General features: G+C 47.0%; 1 protein-coding gene across 5 annotated transcripts in view; it reads right to left on the bottom strand.

Annotated features, from left to right (window-relative positions):
- EXD1 (exonuclease 3'-5' domain containing 1) overlaps positions 1-21,510 on the bottom strand; it is a 172,490-nt gene that overhangs the window by 71,671 nt on the left and 79,309 nt on the right. For all 5 annotated transcript variants that reach the window (XM_033952674.1, XM_033952673.1, XM_033952676.1 and 2 more), the window contains 2 exons: positions 869-973; positions 704-784 (listed from right to left, as the gene is read on the bottom strand). In XM_033952674.1, the coding sequence (XP_033808565.1) occupies positions 704-784; positions 869-973 (186 nt within the window). The remainder of the gene's footprint in view (positions 1-703; positions 785-868; positions 974-21,510) is intronic.

Raw genomic sequence — 21,510 nt, 5'->3', positions numbered from 1 at the left:
CTCTCTTCCATGGTTAAACATCTCTCCTCTTTCTCCTACCCCTTCCAGCACTACTCCCTCCCTTTCCTTTTCTTCTCTACTCCCACCCCTTTATCCAACACCTCTCCATCACTCCTCTAGATCCAACCTCTTACCTCTTTCCCTCTCATTGTCTAACATTTCTTTCTCCTTCTTGAATACGCTCCCATATAGCATTTCTTTTACCTACCCCTGTGTCCAATATCTCTCCCTTACTATTCCCTTCCTCACATTATCCATCATCTCCTCTCTTTTTTGCATTCCTTCCTACTTCCCATTTCTGGGACCATCATTTCTTTCTCCGGTCCTCTCTCCTCACCTCCAGTATAGCCTCTCTCTCATCCTCTCCCCCCCAAAAAAAAACCCTTGCAAAATAGCTTTAGGGGGCCCTACAGCCCAGCATCTCTTCCTCTTCTCCCCAGCCTGAAGTTCCTTTCCCTTCTCCCTCTCCCCTTCTGGTCTATGAAAACCATTTCCTTTGGCAGCAACTATAATCGGCTGCTTCGAAGCTGAGACACTGCTACAGGAAATTGATTTTTTGATATGTAGACTGGAAAGTGAAGGGGAAGGGAGAGGAAATGTTGGGCCATGCTTGGAAAAAGGTAGAGAGATGATGAGCCGTGGGGCCCAGGGCAGCTGCCCATCTGCCCCCCAACCCCCACAACATTGACCCTTGTAGGGTTACCTGTGTATCAAAGACATTGCTGAGAACAATCCCATACTGGTGAGACAGACAGTCAGAAAGCGAGCGGCAGTCATGGATGACCTAAAAAGGTAAAGAGAAGACAACTTTGTTAGGGACCTTTACCTTTGATGCTTTTTGTAACCTAAATATACACACAGAGCTCACCTTTAAAATGTTCTTGTCTTCCAATACTGTTTGCAGCCCATTCCTAAAGGCTCGGGCCCCCAAGATCAAAATATCAAACAAGTATACATGTTTTCTTGTGGCCACCTACAAATATTTAAAAAATCATCTATTTAGAAGAAGTTTGTTTGGTTCATCCTGTAATTCAAATATCTTTGCTGAGATATTGCGATGACTGGGAAAAGGAAACTTACAGACAACAGTTTTCTTCAAATGCCAGCTGTAGCATTTTAAAAAGACAGATTATGTTCTTATCTCAATAATCTTCTTTCTTGTAGATGTGTCTACCAGTCCTGAATGCTCAAGTTGCTTACACAATGATGTCAGTCATCTTTTCAACTCTGTCTCCTTCCCAGCCAGCTGTTCCTAACCCCTCAGTTTGTACAAAAACAGTCAAGCATCATTGCAACCAGATGTAACCAGAAAGAGGGAAACAAGAAAAAAAAGAATCCCCAACACTACACTCCTGTTCTGCTCTGTAACAAATATTCCAATTAACAGTATTAAAAATTAATACAAAAACTGTGCAACCAGCATTAACATTTATGGAGCTCATAGCTACTTGCATGTCCTGCTATTGAGCAGAAACTCAGATCTGATTTCTCTTTTTTTTTATTAATTCAGCTTAGCTGAGAGAGAGTATATTTCAAATCCAGACACAGACTGATATTAAGACAAGAGGCAAGCAAAGCCCACTTACAGGGCAGGGATTCAGTACTACTAGACACATCTACAAGAAAGATTGAGGTAAGAACCTAATCTTTCTTTCTAGTGCAATGGGTCTAGTAGTCCTGAATGCTAGGTACATACCAAAGCAGTCCCATGAGTCTAGGGCGGGATAACTGAGCCAGCCTTTAATACGGAGGACACAAAAGCAGCATCCTTCCTGGTACCACATCCACTCAATAGAACCTTATAAATGTATGAAAAGTAAATCATGTAGCTACTCTACAAATCTCCTCAGCAGAGACTGCCCGAGCCTCCACCCATGAGATTAGCCACCCCGCTAGTGAAATATGCTTTTAATACAATCAGCGGCTGCTTACCACAGCCCACATATGCAAAGGAAATTGCCATTTTAATCCATCTGGAGATCAAGGTCTTATACGCAGAACAAAAAGTTATAAGCAAAAGTTATAAAGCTGCATGCTGATGATATTCAGTTTCTGGTTCCTGTAAGTCAGGGCTGCTCAATTTCGGTCCTTGAGATCTACAGGCAGGCCAAGTTTTCAGGATATCCACAATGAACAAGCATGAGAGAGATTTGCATACCAAGAAGGCAGTGTAGGCAAATATCTCTCATGCATATTCATTGTGGACATCCTGAAAACCTGGAATGCCTGTAGATTTCGAGGACCGGAATTGAGCAGCCCTGCTGTAAGTGGTACAGTTTCAGGAGTTCTTGATCAGGTTGAGAACTGTTTTCAGGTAATTAAGAAATAGATGAAAGAAAATCACCTGAAATTGAATAAAGATAAAATCGAAGTGCTTTGTGTGGAACGTGAAAATATCTTGATTTATTTCCATCAGAATTAATCCTTGATAACACTGTAATCCCTGTGCCTACCCAATGTCAGTATTTAGGTGTTATCTTAGACTCCACATTGTCATTCAAACTACAGATTAAAGCAGTGGTATCTAAATCCTTCTTTAAACTTTGTCTTCTTTGAAAGCTAAGAGATTTTCTGTCTGCAGAGGATTTTCAAACAGTTATAAGAGCAGTATTAGTCCCTACGTTAGACTACTGTAAAATACAATTACTTACCGTAACAGCTGTTATCCTGGGACAGCAGACAGATTTCTCACATGGGCGATGTCATCCAAGGAGCCCTAGTACAGACAGTGAAAAGTGTAGTGTCATTTTAAGCTTTTGCAAGCTTTTAGACTACCTGCACCGCGCATGAGCAAGTGCCTTCCAGCCCGAAACCAGCTTGCGAGGTCATCAGTTCTATGCCCAAGCGAAGAAGCCTCCTAGGGGAGGTGGGCAGGTTGTGAGAATATCTGTCTGCTGTCCCTGGATAACACCTGTTACGGAAACTGTGCTTTATCCTTAGACAAGCAGGCAGCATATTCTCACATGTGAGACTCTCTAGCTTTAATAAAAGGGATGGAGGGAGAGTTAGGTTCCATGAACTCATAAAAATTTTAGTTGCCTCGCAAAAATCTAGACCTAATGTCTGATACAAGAATGTGGAGGCAAGGGAAGCAACATAATGGAAAAAATGAATAGAGGGGAGGTAAGATGGCATCATAGTGGAAGGATGCTCTGAGCAGAGCGCCTACCGATGGAAATATACGTTTTTGTTGTTCATTTGAATCACAACTTGCTATGCCATCTCAGCCCGGCAGCCTGAACCTGCCTCAATGCAGCAAGGAGTACTCACAGGCTTCATTTCATCCTCACCTTGGGGTGCTCCTGCTGTGCCAGATGTAAAGGAGGCATCGGCACTGGGAAGCGAGATTTTGCTTAGCCCTGTGGGACAAGCGTCTCCCCTGCAGCCGAGAGAGAGGGGAGTGCCGGGAACGACATCGGCGATGGAAGTAATACCACCTTTGGAGCTATCGGGCTGGCTGGTCCCCCAAGAACTCTCGGCTGGAGGATCTTCTGCAGGGGAAGATAAAAGAATCCCAGTGGAGAGAGGGGAAATACCATCTTTCAACCTCTCGTTAGACCAGCCAAGATTACCCTGGATTCGATTTAGGTATGTCTGGGAATCTTTCCTCTTGTTCAAGACCAACTTTAAAGATTAAAAAATGTGAAGAGGAGTTGAAGATCCAAGAAGAGAAAATCAGTTGTTTAGAGCAATCAGTAGAAGCTGTACAGGCTACTTGTGGAAATATTGTTCAGAACAAATTAGTTCTAATGAGGAAATTAGAAAATTTTGAAAATTATACAAAACAACTGAACTTAAGATTATTGAACTTTCCCAAAATGCTAACTAGGTCAACTAAAGAAATATTTTGAAAATTTTTGAAAGAAGTGTTTCAATACCCTGATGAGGGTCTGCCCCCCCTCTACATAAAATATATTTGCCAGTTTTTCCTAAAAAAACTTCCTTCCTCTGATCAAGTGGATATGCCTTCAGCAGTATCCTTAAGTTCGTTAGATGTGTCTAATATATTGGAAAACTCTCAGGAGGAAGTTCTACGATTCTTGTAACTTTTGTATTCCAACAAGACAAGGAAGCACTTCGCCTTTTTTTTAGGCTTAATGAAGTCTCCTTTCTGAATGGAAAAATCTCAGTTTTTCAAGATGTTTCAAGGTCTATATAAACAAGAAGAAAAAGATTCCTGGAGATGAAAGAAAATGTGAAATCACTGAGGGCAAAATTTCAATAATGTTATCCTTGTAAATGTATGATCTATTTAGATCAAAATTCCTATGTTTTTTATGAACCCTCCCAATTACAATTTTTTTTTAGAAGAAAAGGGGGTAATATTGCAGGGTACCAAGTGAATCATATTGTGATAGTCCAAATAGATAAATGGGGATAAACCACTACTACAATTTTTAAAAAGCTTTGTTTTGTTTAAATATTACTCCTTCTGAAATGTGTGATTGCCTCTCCTGAATGTGGACTTTAAAAGAGTCTTAATAATTATAATTTTTCTTATAATGATGTTTCATTTGTATACATTTGTTCGCTTGGTACTGAGCTCTTGATGTGTTCAATAATTGTTTTGTTGGAATATGAATAAATGATTAAATTTAAAAAAAGAAAAAAATGAATAGAGGAACTCCACGTTCTTTTAGAGGTAAAAGGAGGGTTCTGAAAAACCTATATATATGGAAGCTTAGAAAATAAAAATCAACTTCCTAGAGGCAGGTGATTCTAAATATAGGCGATGGAAACGCCAAAAAAATTCAAAACAAAGGACTACTGGCAAATACACCCATACGGAGAAGCAGACCAAATGAGCAGTTGAAACCAGTCATGTCCCAGATTAGATAAGAATGAAAAGGGAATGGAATTTCATAAGCAACAAAAGCATGATTCTTGTGGGAAAAAAATAGCCTTAGAGCAGGGGTCTCAAAGTCCCTCCTTGAGGACCGCAATCCAGTCGGGTTTTTAGGATTTCCCCAATGAATATGCCTGAGATCTATGTGCATGCACTGCTTTCAATGTATATTCTTTGGGGAAATCCTGAAAACCTGACTGGATTGCGGCCCTCAAGGAGGGACTTTGAGATCCCTGCTTTAGAGGATAAAAAGGAGGAACTATCCTAGAAGGAAAGAAAGAAGAGGGCTTGCTCTCAGACCCCCCCCCTCAAGGGGGGATGTCGAGCGAGACTGCAAGGCAACAGAAAAAGAGGGTGAAGCTTCCCATGAGTACTGCACAGGCATGTCAGTGTCATCAAGCACAGATGAAAGAACGGGGGGGGGGAGTCGAGGACAGCTTATGTTTAGAGGGCAGCGCAGGCGAGGACCCCGGGGTCTGAGGCACCGAGTACCAAAGAAGCTCCCTTTGAGCGTCCCAGGAAGATGACACGCGTCAGGAAAAAGAGCCAGAAGCTCCCAACGTCGGTGCCCCACGAGACGGAGACCGCACCGGCGACCGCCGGAGACTTGGATAGGACACGACCAGGTCCGAGGCTTTAACGGACCCCATAGTACGAGGGCCCGGCGATCTACCCCACCTCAGGAAAACATCCCTGGGCTTCTTAGCGGGTTTCCAGGACGAGGGAGAAAAGCGCCTCGACCAGTGCCTCGAACGATGTCGAGCAGCGGGCGACTCCCGCCACGAGGGAAGCGGGGAAGAGTCGGATGAGGACAGACGCCGAGACCAACGCCCCCTGCCCCGAGAGCCCTCGAGGCGACGCTCAGGCTGGTCCATCGCGGGTGAAGTCGAGGATGGGGCAAGCCGAGCCAAAGCAGAGGAGAGCTGCGAGGAGATGATAGCCTTTAGCATATCCTCGAACATCGGCACCGAGACCATATTCGGCCCTACAGGTGCGGTAGTGCGCTCCACCGGGGGCGACCTCGAGGAAGAGTATTCTCGGATGGTGGAGGCATGCTTGGAGGACTTAGTAGGCGGCTTCGTGGAGGCAGACCCCGCCTGGACGGCCAGAGGCTCCGAGGATGGCTTCTTAGGTAGCTGACCCGACCCTGAAGACAGAAGAGGAGACTTACCCGCAGTGGAGGACTTCGAGGCCAGGGCCATCGAGGCCTTCGAGGTCGAGGATGATTTTCCCGGGGCCGAGGTCTTCGAGGCCGACGTCAAGGTCGAGACCGGGCCCGCAGGTAGATCGGTCTCCATGGCGAAGAGCTCTGCAATCCACGCTCAACGCCTCCAGAGAGCCCGAGGTTGGAGGGTAGCACAACGAGGGTAAGAGCCCGTAGGATGGTCGACCCCGAGGCACAAGATGCACCAGCGGTGCAGGTCAGTGATCAAAATCACCCGACCGCACTGAGTGCACTTTTTAAACCTGGTCAAGGGCCGGGACATAAGTCAAAAAGAAGGCCTCGGCCACGGCTAACCGGGAGCCCCCGGTTCGCCAAAAACACGAATCACTGAGAAAACAACAAAGAAAACAAAAAACAAAAGAGCACAGCAACTCCCGAATCAAAGAAAAACAAGAAGCCGCAGTGCAAGAAAGGCACGTTGAAATGCAGAGAAGAGAGACAGGGCTTTCTGGCTCCGCGGAAAACTATGAACTGAAGACCACGAGGAGGGGATGCGCCCTCTAGTGGAGTGGGAAGGCACACGCTTGTGTGGTGCAGCACTAGCAAACTTTGAGATTTTCAATCAAGTTTGCTTGAAAGCTGTCCGCGACGGAGCTCCGAGGATGACGTCACCCACATGTAGAGAATATGCTGCCTGCTTGTCCTGGGATAACAGGAGTTAACTGTGTTGGGTCTGCTGGGAAACAGTGATCATAACATGATCAAATTTGAGCTGATACTGGGAGTATTGTCGCAAAAGAAATCTCCTGTAAGGGCATTTAATTTTCAAAAGGGCGACTATGATAAAATGAGAAAAATGGTTAAAAAGAAGCTAAAAGGATCAGTTGCAAAGGTTAGGACTGTAAACCAGGCGTGGTTATTATTTAAAAATACCATTGTGGAAGCCTAGACCAGATGTATTCCACGTATCAGCAAATGTGGAAGGAAGAGGAAACGAGAGCCCGCATGATTAAAAGGTGAAGTGAAAGAGGCTAGAGCATAAAAAAAAAACATCCTTTACAGATTGGAAAAAGGATCCGAATGAAGAAAATAAGAAGAAACACAAGCACTGGCAAGTTAGATGCAAAGCATTGATAAAGACAGCTAAGAACCTAAGAATTGCAGCTGCTGGGTCAGACTAGTGGTCCATCACACCCAACAGTCTGCTCACGCGGTGGCCCCAGGTCAAAGACCAGTGCCCTAACCGAGACCAGCCTCACCTGCGTACATTCCGGTTCAGCAGAAACTTGTCTAGCCTTGTCTTGAATCCCTGGAGGGTGCTAGACAAGAATATAACGAGAAACTTGCAAAAGAAGCAAAAACTCATAGCAATTTTTTTAGGTACATCAGAGCCAGAAAACCTATGAGGGAATCTGTGGGACTGTTGAATGATCAAGGAGCAAAAGGGACGCTCAGGGAGGATAAGGCCATAGCGGAAACACTGAATGAATTCTTTGCTTCGGTCTTTATGGAAGATGTAAAAGTTCTACCTCAACCAGAAATGGTTTTCAAGGGTGATGATGCAGAGGAACTGAAAGAAATCTCGGTGAAGATGTACTGAGCCAAATTGACAAGTTAAAAAGTGACAAATCGCCAGGACCGGATGGTATACATCCCAGGATATTAAAAGAAATCAAACATGAAATTGGTGACCTGCTGTTAGTAATCTGTAACCTGTTGCTAAAATCTGTAGTACCTGATGATTGGAGGGTGGCCAATATTATACTGATTTTTAAAAAAGGCTCCAGGGGAGATCCGGAAAATTACAGAATGGTAAGCCTCACTTCGGTGCCGGACAAAATGGTAGAAATAATTATAAAAAATAAAATTGTGGAACACGTAGACAAACATGATTTAATGATACGAGGGGGCATTCGGAGAAACTGAAGGGAGATAGGTTCAAAACAAATGCAAGGAAGTTTTTTTTCACACAAAGGGTCGTGGACACTTGGAATGCGCTACTGGAGGAAGTGATCAGGCAGAGTACAGTACAAGGATTCAAACAGGGATTGGACGGATTCCTGAGGGATAAAGGGATCGTGGGATACTGAGAGAGGTGCTGGGATGTAACAAAGGTATAGAAAGCTAACCAGGTAATAAGTATAGAAACCCAACCAGGTCGTGCATGTGCAAGACCGGAGGGTTAGGACTTCGATGGGAAGATAGGACTAAATGGGAAACCAAGGTGGCAAGGGGGCCCCTTCTGGTGATTCAGACAGGTCGTGACCTGTTTGGGCCGCCGCGGGAGCGGACTGCTGGGCAGGATGGACCTATGGTCTGACCCGGCGGAGGCACTGCTTATGTTCTTATGATACGGAGTCAGCATGGGTTCAGCTGAGGGAGATCTTGACTCACAAATTTGCTTGACTTTTTTGAAGGTGTGAATAAACATGTGGATTAAGGTGAGCCAGTTGATATAGTGTATCTAGATTTTCAGAAAGCTTTTGATAAAGTTCCTCATGAGAGACTCCTGAGAAAATTAAAGTGTCATGGATTAGGAATTGGTTATCGGATAGAAAACAGAGGGTAGGTAATTTTTCTCAATGGTAATTTTTCTCAATGGAGGAGAGTAAACAGTGGAGTGTAACAGGGATCAGTGTACTAGGACCAGTGCTATTTAACTTATTTATAAATGATCTGGAAATTGGGACGATGAGTGAGGTGATTCAATTTGCAGATGACACTAAACTGTTCAAAGTTGTTAAAACGCATGCGGATTGTGAAAAATTGCAGGTGGATCTCAGGAAATTGGAAGACTGGGCGTCCAAATGGCAGATGAAATTTACTGTGGACAAATGCAAAGTGATACACATTGGGAAGAATAACCTGAATCACAATTACCGGATGCTAGGGTCCACTTTGGGGGTTAGTGCCTAAGAAAAGAATTTGGGTATCATTGTAGACAATACGATGAAACCTTCCATCCAATGTGCTGCGGTGGCGGCAGCCAAAAAAGCAAACAAGATGCTGGGAATTATTTAAAAAGGGATGGTTAACAAGACTAAGAATGTCATAATGCCCCTGTATCGCTCAATTGTGCGACCTCATCTGGAGTATTGCATTCAATTCTGGTTTCCTTATCTCAAAAAAGATATAGTGACACCAGAAAAGGTTCAAAAAAGAGCAACCAAGATGGTAAAGGGGATGGAACTCCTCTCATATGAGGAAAGACTAAAACAGTTAGGGTGTTTTCTTCAGCTTGGGAAAGAGACGGCTGAGGGGAGATATGATTGAAGTCTACAAAATCCTGAGTGGAGTAGAACGGGTACAAGTGGATCGATTGGGGGTCACGTGATGAGGCTGGCTTGATAGGACGTGTATCTTTGAGCTCTCTGACCTCGGGTCCCCAAAAATCAGCATAACTCCCGTTAAAATACTGCCTGGCTGTCTTGGCTAATGGCTATCACCGGACTTTTGGTAACGGCTGTGCGAGTGCGGGGGGTATCGAGCGGGCTCGCTTGGACCCGGAATGCCGGTACGATCGGTGAAGACCCCTAAGCAGAAGTTAGCCTTGCCTGGGTCCAAGATGGCGGCGTCCCCGACTCCCGTGCAAGCACCGGCACAGTGGGGGGGAGTGGGCCCAAGAAATATCCCGCATGGTAACCACGGCCCTGGAAGATCGCTTACATAAGTTGCAGTCAGCTGTGGAGGGCTTTACGGAGTGCTTTGAGTCCCACTCTACCCGGCTTGCAGCGGTGGAACAGCATGTTTCGGACGGGGAAGATGCAGCGCTCCAAGACCGTACCAGCGTGCTCGCATTGCAGGCTCAGGTGGCCACCCTGACCAACCGCCTGGATGACCAGGAAAATCGTCAGCGACGCAATAATTTACGGGTGGTGGGCCTCCCGGAGCTACGGGCAGAGCAAGATTTGTACACCTTTTTTCAGGTCTGGCTCCCGACGCAGCTGGGTCTTGCGCCGCCGGCGGCTGGCTTCCTCTGTGAGAGGGCGCACAGATTGGGGCAGCGTTCGGGGGATAACAATCGGCCCCGTGCAGCTATAGCAAAGTACCTCAATTGGAGGGAGAAGGAGCTCATCCTTCAAGCGTTTCGGAAGGCAGGTCGGCTGGACTACGAGGGAAGGAAACTGCTGCTATTCAACGATTTTTCTCCTCATGTGGCTTCCCTCCGCCTAGAAATGGCGCCTCTGTGCACAGCGCTGCATCGGCGTGGAGTGCACTTTGCACTCGTTTATCCGGCGTCCCTGCGGGTCTGGCAGGAGGGGAGACCCCATACATTCCCGGATCGAGCGACGGCTCAGCGATACGTGGATTCCTTGCCGGCGAGCCTCGACGGGGGAGCCCCAGCAGCGGATCAGGAGGGGTGATTTGTTTGGCTGCAGTACCCTGCACTCAGCGTTTGGACTCTGGGACCGATTGACTTTGCCGGCTGGGGCTCTTGCTCCATGAGGTTTGGAGGTCTGGACTCTGCAGACTAAGTGGGGGGGAGCCTGGTGGAGCCAGGGGCTTTGGCTGGAGCCTTCCTGTTGTTGGCCCTGGGGGCCGAGCTGTTTTTCCCGGCTCCCTGGTTCCACTTCATCCTCTGGAAGATGCTGTCTTTTTCTCCAGGACTGCCTGAGCGAGGGTTTCTTTACAGTGGGGGGTGCCTTCTCCTGTTACTTTTTTGACTGTTTACCTGCTATGGGGGACTCTGGGTCAGGGAAAGCTCAGTTGATGGTTTTGAGGTGCTTCTGTTTTTGGGAGTGCATTTCACTGTTGTTTTTTTTCTATTTTGTCTTTTTTGTTCGGGGTGGGGGTTTGGGGGGGCCTCGGGGGGTGGCTTCCTCTGGAGGGGGGGGTGGGATGGCCCTTTTTTCTACTCTTTGGTATTGGGGGGCGGTGGGACTGGTTATGGGACCATTTCTTCCTGGGAGGAAGGTTTTGGGGGCAGGGGGGAAGGGGAGTGGTTGGGGTGGGGGGTGGGGGAGTGGATGTTGTGGTTGCGTGTGGGGTGGTATGGATGTTGAGTGGATGGCTAGTTGAGTGGAATGTGAGGGGGTGGGTGCAGCGTTTCTGGGGGGGGACGTACCAGGCTCCTTGCTTTGTGCTCCCTCTTGGAGGATTCCGGTCCCTGTGTCATTGAATAGGTGGCCTAGCTGGGGGGTTGCCTGTCTGTAGTACGTCACTGTCTCTTGTAGTTTCACCAGGGAAATTTTTTCTTAATGACTAAGCTGACTGTCGCTACCCTCAATGTGGATGGGATTCATTCTCCTATTAAAAGAAAGAAGATATTGAACTGGTTCTGAAGGAGGGGGACCGATATTGCCTTTGTGCAGGAAACCCACCTTTCTGCTGCAGAACATCTTAAGCTGCGGAGGGATTGGGTGGGCGAGGTATGCTCGTCTTCCTTTGGAACCCGGAAGCGAGGGGTGGCCATCCTTATCCATAAACAATTGCCATTCCATACTCATAAAGTTCTTCAGGACCTGGATGGCCGATATGTAATTGTCTTGGGGGAACTGTGGGGGCACAAGTGGTTGTTGTGCAATTTGTATGCTCCGAATGTGTATAATCATAAATTCTTTTCAGCCCTGCTTGCCAAGATAGCCATGTACCCTGATTACCAGCCGCTGCTAGGGGGAGACTTCAACATTACCGTGGATCCAGCTTTGGATTGCTGCCCGGCAAAGAAGGGGACGGGGGATCACGGAGCCAAGGGGGTAAATTTTCTCATTAGTCAGTTGCAGTTGTTAGATGTTTGGAGGCTTCTGCATCCCACAGAGCGCACTTATACCTTTTATTCCCACCCCCACAATGTATATGCTAGATTGGATTATCTGTTGCTCTCGCCCTCTCTGCTCCCTAGGGTGTTGGGGATCACTATAGAAGAGGTTCCTTTGTCGGATCATGCGCCGGTTGTTATGGAGCTCCGATTTGCGCCGGAACCCGAGGAACGTCATTGGAAATTTCCGTGTTACCTTTACAGGGATCTTGATTTTCATAAATATCTCCGAGAACAGTGGTTGGAGTATAGTTCTCATAATCTGACCGAGGAGGTTCACCCAGTGACTTATTGGGAGGCTTCGAAGGCGGTACTGCGGGGGTTCATTATTGCTTATCTTTCGCGCAAGCGGAAGGCCTTGGACGCGGAGTTGCTGACTCTATCGGGGGAGCTTCAGCAGTTGCGGGTCAGGCATAGTGCTTCTCTCTCGGCGACTGATAGAACTCGCTTGCTGGACGTCTGGCGACAGATAGATGCCATACTGACGCAACGAGCCTCTCGGGATATTTATTTCCAGCGGTATAAATTATATGCCTGGGGGGGGAAGACGGGGAGATTGCTGGCGAATTTGGTCCGGCCCCCGCGTACTCGGCAGGTTATTCTGTCCATAAAGGACTCGACGGGTACCTGCTACACGCAAGAACGGCAGATTCAACAGCAATTTGTTCGTTTTTATGAATCTCTGTATGCTCAACGATCGTTTTCGGAGGCGGATCGGGATGCTTTCTTTCAGGGGCTCCAGCTCCCTAGACTGACAGCTGATCAGCTGGAGCAATTGAATGCCCCTTTTAGTTCCGACGAAGTACAGCTCGGTATTAAGAAACTTAAACTGACTAAGGCCCCGGGTCCGGATGGGTTTGGCTCTGAGTATTATAAGATTCTGTCGGATCAGATATCCCCAGCGTTGGCGGGGGCATTTAACGCGCTCTCTGAGACTCGGGGTTTGGGGACTCCTAATATGGCCCATGTCGTCTTGTTGCCTAAGGCTGGCAAGGACCCAGCTTAGGTGGGTTCTTATCCACCTATATCCCTCCTTAATCAGGATGCTAAACTTTTCACTGCTCTCTTGGCGAGTAGATTGAATGCTTTTTTGCCGCTTTTGATTCATGAGGACCAGGCCGGGTTTGTGCCGGGCCGGTATGCGTCGATGAATCTGGTCAGGGCTCTGATGGCCCTTCATTCCAGGCGTGGTTTGGAGGGAGAATCGGCTATTGTAGGCCTGGATATGGAAAAGGCATTTGATAGGACTTAAATGAGAAACCAAGGTGGCAAGGGAGCCCCTTCTGGTGATACAGACAGGTCGTGACCTGTTTGGGCCGACGCGGGAGCGGACTGCTGGGCAGGATGGACCTGTGGTCTGACCAGGCAGAGGCACTGCTTATGTTCTTATGTTCTTATAGCATCTCGTGGCAGTATCTCTTCTGGGTTCTGCGTCAGTTTGGCATAGAGGGGTCTATTCATAATTGGATTAGCAGTTTGTATATAAAGCCACAGGCCCGACATTTGGTCAATGGGCAGTTTACTGCACCGTTTGAGTTGGATCGGGGGACGCGACAGGGATGCCCGCTATCCCCGTTACTTTTCGTGTTAGCTATTGAGCCTTTGGCTGCTCGAGTTAGGGGGGACCGGATTATTCAGGGCATACGCATTGGGGGCCTGGAGAGACGCATTAATCTCTTTGCTGATGATATCCTTCTTTATTTGGATCAACCTCGCCGGGATCTAGGGTGCGTCCTTAATTTGGTCCGTTCCTTTGGAGATCTTTCTGGTTTGCGGGTTAACTGTGACAAGTCTGAGCTCCTTCCCTTGCGATCCCCTCGGGTGGAGCCTTGGCATGCAAGTCTTGAGATCCCGCCGGTGAAGGGCCCAATGCGTTATCTTGGGGTATACTTAAGCCCGGACCTTAAGCTCCTGTACCGATATAATGTGACCCGCCATTTGGAGGCGATTCAGAAATTGTGTGATAAATGGAGAGACCTTCCCTTGGGTCTATCGGGACGGGTGGCTTTGACTAAGATGCTCCTTCTCCCAAAAATTTTGTATCCGTTGCAGGCAGTGCCGCTTTGGGTCACTGCCAAAGATGTGGGTCTGTTTCGGTCGATCATTTCTTCCTTTATTTGGCGTCATAAGCGAGCCCGGATTAGTTATGCTACCTTGGTGTTGGATAAATGTAGGGGTGGTTTGAATCTTCCCGATCTTCGCTATTATGTCGCTGCTTTGTTTCGCTTTATTCATGAAGGTTGGTCGGGTTGTTACAAATTCTCGTCTCAGGCTTGGGTGGAGTCCTGGTGTGCTCCCCACTCGGTTCTGTCCCTTCTGCACGTTCCGTTGTCGGCTGTCCCGGGAGGGGGGGCTAAGTTTGCATATCTTCTTCCCATGCGGCGAGCGTGGCGGTGGTGGAGGAGGCGGCAGGGGAGGACTCCGGCAGCTTCCCTTTTATTACAGTTGTATGGCAATGCTGACTTTCCTCCGGGAGTGGGTCATGCTTGGTTTCGGCAGTGGGAGCAGAGCGGGGGTAGAACTCTTCAGGATATCCTTACCGTGGGGGGGGGGTCAGTTTCCCTCTTTCGCTCAGTTGCAGACCCATTGGCAGCTGCCTCGGACTCATTTCTGGGCTTATCTGCAGGCACGGCATTATTACTTGTCCCTTGATCGTCGTTGGGGGGAGGCTTGGCTCTGTGGTCCCTTGGATGTACAATTTTTTCAGGTATCTCCTGCCTCTAATAGATTAGCTACCTGGTATCGGATTCTGAAGAATGCTTCGGATCTAGGCCCTATTGATCGCTTGGTGTCCCAATGGCAGACAGAGCTTGGCGCTACTCTGGATCGTAAGGCCTTTCTTGATTTCTTTGCCACTGTGCACGCCTTGGGAGGGTCCACGGATTTCAGGGAAATGCAATTTAAAATTTTGCACCGGGCTTATATTTCTAGGGCCCAGGGAGCTCGTATGGGCCTTTGGGAGGCAGCAGCTTGCACCAAATGCAATCGCTTCTTAGGTACACTAACCCTTCCGAATTATGGTTGCATGTTCTCCCTTTTTTGGAGCGCGTCCTGCGGAGGGCTGTGCCCTGGTGTTATGGGTTTCTGCTCTTGGGAGATCAACGTGAATTGATTGAGGGGGGGCTCACAATTTCCCAACGCAGGGTTCTTTACATGGCTGTCTTGGTGGTGAAAAAGCTCCTATTGCAACATTGGGTGGCTGATTCGGTGGCCTCTTTTCCACATTGGAAGGCTCGGTTGGAGGAGGTGGGGCGGTATGAGCATCAACGGGTCCCTCGCTCTGGGACTTTGACCCAACGCTGCTATTGAGAACTGTGGCAGAGGGCATTGACAGTCTGTACCAGCATGGAGCCAGTGGGTACGGCTGCCCCTCCTTGAGTCTTTTCTCTTTTATTTTTCTTCTGGGCGGGGGAGATTGCTCTTTCTTTCGCTCCTTTTGTCCTTCTGGTTTAGCTTTCCTGGACGGCTGCATCGGTGTGTGTGTGGGAGTGCTTTTTGTGGGTGGGGTTGTTTGGTGATTCGACTGCGGTGTGTTTGTTGTGGTCAGTGGTGCGGGTTTGGAGGTTGCGTGTGTCTGGTTGGGAGGGGAGTGATATCTAAAAATGTCAGTTGTGATGGGCACTCACCCATGGGGGTTTTGTCTTGCACACCTTTGGTGTTATTTGACGTTTGTACTGTTTTAGATGCTTTGTATTCTGCTTGTTCTACTCATGGTTGTGTGTTCCTTTGCAATTGTTAATAAAGATAATTGAAAAAAAACAAAAAAACAAGTGGATCGATTTTTCACTCCGACAAAAATTACAAAGACACTCGATGAAGTTACAGGGAAATACTTTTAAAACCAATAGGAGGAAATTTTTTTTCACTCAGAGAATAGTTAAGCTCTATAATGCGTTGCCAGAGGATGTGGTAAGAGCGGATAGCGTAACTGGTTTTAAGAAAGGTTTGGACAAGTTCCTGGAGGAAAAGTCCATAGTCTGTTATTGAGAAAGACATGGGGGAAGCCACTGCTTGCCCTATATTGGTAGCATGGAATATTGCTACACCTTGGGTTTTGGCCAGGTACTAGTGACCTGGATTGGCCACTGTGAGAACTAGTGCTGCCCAATTCAGGAAAAAAAATTTTGATTCGATTCAGCCTATTGAATTGGTTTTTCGATTCGATTTTCCTGCCTAATTGGGTGTTTTTTTGGGTTTTTTTATTTTTTTTCAAACATCCTGGTGGGTTTATGTATAGCTTCTCTTAACCACACGGGCACTGTGGTGTAAACAAAATAAAGAAACAAAAAAGACTTTTCCTCTCTCTATTAAATCCTAGCTCACATTTGCGGTCTAACACCAGCTCTGGCAGGATACACGTTTCAAATCTGACATATTGTAATCACAAAACAGAAAATAAAATTATTTTTTCTACCTTTTGTTGTCATTATTCAAATCATGTTAGTCCTAGACTCTGGTTGTCTTCTGATAACTCACTTGCCAGGATCTCTTGCCCATTTGTTGTTTTCTTCTTTCTCTGTGCTAACCATCCATCTTCCATCTCTGTCCTCCCCTTCTGTTTCCCCTCCCTTTCTCAGAGGTCTGGCATCTTTCCTTTTTTTCATCTCCATCCCCGCAGCTGCAGCGATTGACCCCACCATCCCCAGGCCCAAATCCACCATCTCTCCTTTTCTCAACTACCCTTTTATCCAGCATCTCTCCCTCCTTCCCCACCACCCCAGGGTCCACCAGCTATTCCTTTCTTTTCCCAACTACCCTCTATCCAGTATTCCTATCCCCCACCCCACATCATTCCTTGAGTCTAACTTCTCTCCCTTTCTGTTCCTTCCCTCCCTAAATCCCATTGTGCACCATCTCTCTCCCTCTCCTCTGTTTTCAGACCCATTATTTCTTCCCCCCTCCCCCAATCCGGTATATGCATGTCTTTTTGAACCCTTCTAAATTTCAAACCAGTTGTCTTGAGCCTGATCCATATTGGCAGGAAAAGCCTTCTGGTTTTCTTACAATCTAGCAGCAGAAGAAGCAGGAAGATCGAGCATCAGCATCTTCAGACGCCAGCCAGCAAAAACCTTTACCAGCTCATAATCTCATCCTGCAACCTTAACTCCTATAGCAAGGATTTCTATAATCTTCCACTATCAGGTCTTTAGACTTCAAATTCAGACGTTCCCTAGCTGTACGAATTTGAAATCTAAAGACCCGATAGTGGAAGATTATAGAAATCCTTGCTATAGGAGTTAAGAAAAATGGATGCTTTACAAATGACGTGTTTAGACATGTATAATAACATTATTCGCCGATGACGCCAAACTGAGTAATGTAGTGGGCAAATGCACAACAGACGAAGATTCAGTGCCCGACAACATGATGCACGACCTACTCCTACTGGAGCGATGGTCTAGGACATGGCAACTCAACTTCAATGCCAAAAAATGCAAAGTTATGCACCTGGGCAGCCAGAATCCATGCAAGTCTTATACCCTTAATGGCGAGATCCTAGCAAAAACGGTAGCAGAACGAGACTTGGGGGTAATCGTCAGTGAGGACATGAAGTCTGCCAATCAAGTGGAGCAGGCTTCGTCCAAGGCAAGACAAATCATGGGCTGCATACGAAGGGGTTTCGTCAGTCGTAAGGCGGAAGTCATTATGCCATTGTATAGATCCATGGTGAGGCCCCACCTGGAATACTGTGTGCAATTCTGGAGGTCGCATTATCGCAAGGATGTGCTGAGACTGGAGTCGGTGCAAAGAATGGCCACCCGGATGGTCTCGGGACTCAAGGATCTACCATACGAAAAACGGCTTGACAAATTACAGCTATACTCGCTCGAGGAGCGCAGAGAGAGGGGGGACATGATCGAGACGTTCAAGTATCTTACGGGCCGCATCGAGGCGGAGGAAGATATCTTCTTTTTCAAGGGTCCCACGACAACAAGAGGGCATCCGTTGAAAATCAGGGGCGGGAAACTACGAGGTGACACCAGGAAATTCTTTTTCACTGAAAGAGTGGTTGATCGCTGGAATAGTCTTCCACTACAGGTGATTGAGGCCAGCAGCGTGACTGATTTTAAGGCCAAATGGGATCGGCACATGGGATCTATTCACAGGGCAAAGGTAGGGGAGGGACATTAAGGTGGGCAGACTAGATGGGCCGTGGGCCCTTATCTGCCGTCTATTTCTATGTTTCTATGTTTCTATGTATAACTGGCCAGAACTTAAACTACCCCTGCCCCACCCAGATACAGAACAGAAAAATGCTTTTAAAAAAAAATCAGATTTAAACCTTTTGAGAGTGAGACCACATAAGACCCTTATGGAAGGCACGATATAGCTATACACAAATACCTCTCTGGTCTTCCAGCTAGAAAGAAAAGGGCAGGCATTAAACCAATTCAGAAAAGAGGGGGGAATAAAAGCCCAGATCCCAATTACTAGCAAAAGTTACTCGAGGAGGAATTAGCGAGCAACCACAGCTCTTGCAGTGTTAAGCTCAACAATGCACAATTGTTTGCAAGAGGTAATCAAAAAAGAACTCCGGGTGGCAGACGCTCAGTGTACCGTAAACAGGATGAGGAACAGGAGAAGATCCCATCTTTCACGTCCAGCAGGGGGAAGCCCCAACTCTTCTCTGATGGGTTTTTTCCCCCGGGAACTACTAGTATTGCTTATTGTAGTGCAGCTGGCCGAGGGGTGGCAAAAGCAGAAGACGGAGAGCAACGGAGACATGGCAGCAAAGCTAAAAGAGGGAGGCTTTAGGAAACTGCTACAATTGCTCTTGCACCAGCGGCCCAGGCTTCTGCCCGCAGAGCACCCTGCAGGCTCAAACCGCTGCCCATCAGAGGTATCCCCAGCTGGAGCTCCACCTGGGACGTGCATGCTTATATGCCCGAATCCGTAGCTTTCCCTTTTGGGGCACCCTAGCCAGGGAGCGCCTACGCTGGATGAATCCATACCAGATCGTGCAAGACTGCAACCTCAGCCGAGGCAGGGTGAACTGGTTTCTCAGAGGGCAGTTAAATGTGGCAGGAAAGTCACTTCTTTTGTGAAGTAGTGCGAGCTTTTAAGAGATACTACTACTATTGACAGATTTTTATCCTGATCTAATCATATATTTCTTCTGCACGAATGCATTCACCAGAAAATGAAACCCAGCTCTTTGCAATCCTTGAAGTTGGTAGCTGAATCGGCGAGGCCAATTTTTTTTGTAAAAACGAATCGATTCGAATCGATTCACCTGAAGTGAATTGGTGAATCGATTCAAATCAGAAATCGGGCAGCACTAGTGAGAACGGGCTACTGGGCTTGATGGACCATTGGTCTGACCCAGTAAGGCTATTCTTATGTTCTTATGTTCAATGCAGATCGATGCATGACGATGAGGCAGCAACCCCATATATCATCAAGTGGTATCGAAAGTGCCACAGTTGTCGAAGCATGGAAGTAAGAGAAGGCAATGCACTCTAAAACAACAATCTGTATCAATGTTCATTGATAAAGAGGCACCATGACCATATAACATCCTGGTATCAACGGTGCCACAGGCATCAAAGCATGAGTGCCTAAAACGGCAATGCGCTTCAGCAATGACAACCTGTATTGTCCAGAAAGCCATGCATCAAGTGGACTTGATGCTTAAATGGCAGGACACTGACCACTGCGATTCATCTGTGGTTGAGACATTGGTTACAGAAGGCATGCATCAAATACTCGATGCTAAAATGCCACCAATGCAAATAGATGGAGGTATCGATGTATACCGGTACCGGCAAGTCCCAGTCACAGATACAGTCGAAGAGGGCAAGCCGGGATGAAGTAGAAACAGGGTTGAAAATCAACCAATGCTCGTGGAGGAAGTAAGGATGGAAATTTGTGTGAAGGCCACTAAATATAGAAAGAAGTTTGAAGAAAGACTAAAATTTATTTTTCTTTCTACTTTTCTTCTTTATTTGTTTTCAAAAGAACAGTAGTAGAACAGAAAGAAGAAACTTGAAAAAGATTTATAGAAAATAAATGGGAAGGCAACTCATAGAAACATGACAGCCAGATAAAGGCGAAATGGTACATCTAAACAGTAACTCGGAGTAACAAGAAATGAAAAACTGACAACCCCACAAGCTGGCATCGGGTGGGAAGACATTTGCACATGCATGGTGCGGGCAGTCTAAAAACTTGCAAAAGCTTAAAACTGATACCACACTTTTCATTGACCATATTGGTAGAGAATGATAAAGGGACAAATTTTTTCCTATCCTTGCAGGAACTCATTTTCCCAGCCCGCCCCGCAAGTTCTTTTCCTGTCCCTACCCCATTCCTGCAAGCTCTGTCCTCATCTGCACATGCCTCAAATACTTTAAAATCATAGGGTTTTGAGGCTTGTGCGGTTAAGACAGAGCTTCAAGGAATGGGGCAGGAGCAACGACAAAACTTGTGGGGACAGGACGGGGAAATTGGACAGGGGCTCCGTGGATGACATCATCCACATATGAGCATATGATGCCTACTTGTCTAAGGATAATGTGCTTTACTTTGGTCTACTGAAGTATGTACTTCGGGCACTACAATTAGTGCAAAATGCCACTGCATGATTGATAGTAGGGGTTTCAAAATTTGATCATATTACACCAATTCTAAGCAATCTTCATTGGTTACCCATTATTTCTCAAATTGAATTTAAGGTTCTCTGTCTGATTTATAAGACGTGGTACACAAAGAAGCTAGCAGTGTTGAGCAATCTCTTCAATTTATACCAACTGATTCGGGCATTGCTCTCAGATGAGAAGCTTAGCATGGAAGTACCATCTTTGAAATGGGTGAAGCTCCAAGTGATTGATCAACCACTTCCTCTCTGACGGGGATTGTTTGAGCAAAGAGTACACCAGCCGTCCCAGCTGGCATCTGTCGTCAGGATCACCCAGGCAGAGATCCGGAGGGGAAGACTCCGGGACAGAGGAGGATTAAACCACCAGGCCAGACTGCTTCGAGCCTCTGTCATTCAAGGAAGTCAGATGTGCAGCAGATCCCTCTGTGGACTCCAACAGGAAATAAGTGCATCCTATAGCAAGATCCAGGGAAAAACATCTGTGGTTGCAACTATGGATCCCAAGTCCTGCAGGTTATGCCAGTCTGTCACAACCGAAGTCTCCAGGAGGGCACATATCAGCTGGAGAAGCTTCTCCAGGCACGAGTCGGGCAGAAACACCTTGTTCTGTACTGTGGTGAAGTCGACCCCCCAGGTATTCCAAGTCCTGCGTCAGACCGAGCTAGCTCTTCCAAAAGTTGATCACCCAGCCAAGTTGTTGAAGCAGCTGAACTCCGGACTGTGCTCTGATGAGCCAATTGTCCAGATACAGATGAACTTGAATTCTGAATTTCTGTAAGTGGGCTACCACTACTACCATCACCTGGGTCCTGGGTGATGTTGCCAACTTGAAAGGCAAGGACACGCAAACTGGACGTGCTGTTGCAGAACATGGAACCTCAGAAATTTCCTGTGCTCCAAAAAAATGGGGATATGAAGATAGGCCTCCTCAAATCCAGGGAAGCTAGGAAATCCCTGGGAGCCACCAAGGTGATCACAGACCGCATTGTTTCCATCTTGAAACAGTGAACATTGAGGGCCCCATTGATCGTCCTGAGATCCAGAATTGGTCTCCAGTCTTTGGAGCCTCTCTTTGACACAATCAAGTATATTGAGTATCTGCCTGAGCCGAGTCGGACTCTGGGACAGTATTTATTGCCGCA

The sequence above is a fragment of the Geotrypetes seraphini genome, chromosome 7, assembly GCF_902459505.1.
Source record: "Geotrypetes seraphini chromosome 7, aGeoSer1.1, whole genome shotgun sequence".
Lineage (NCBI taxonomy): Eukaryota > Metazoa > Chordata > Amphibia > Gymnophiona > Dermophiidae > Geotrypetes > Geotrypetes seraphini.
Note: the sequence above shows the minus strand (reverse complement) of the source record. Positions and strands in the feature narration are given on the sequence as shown.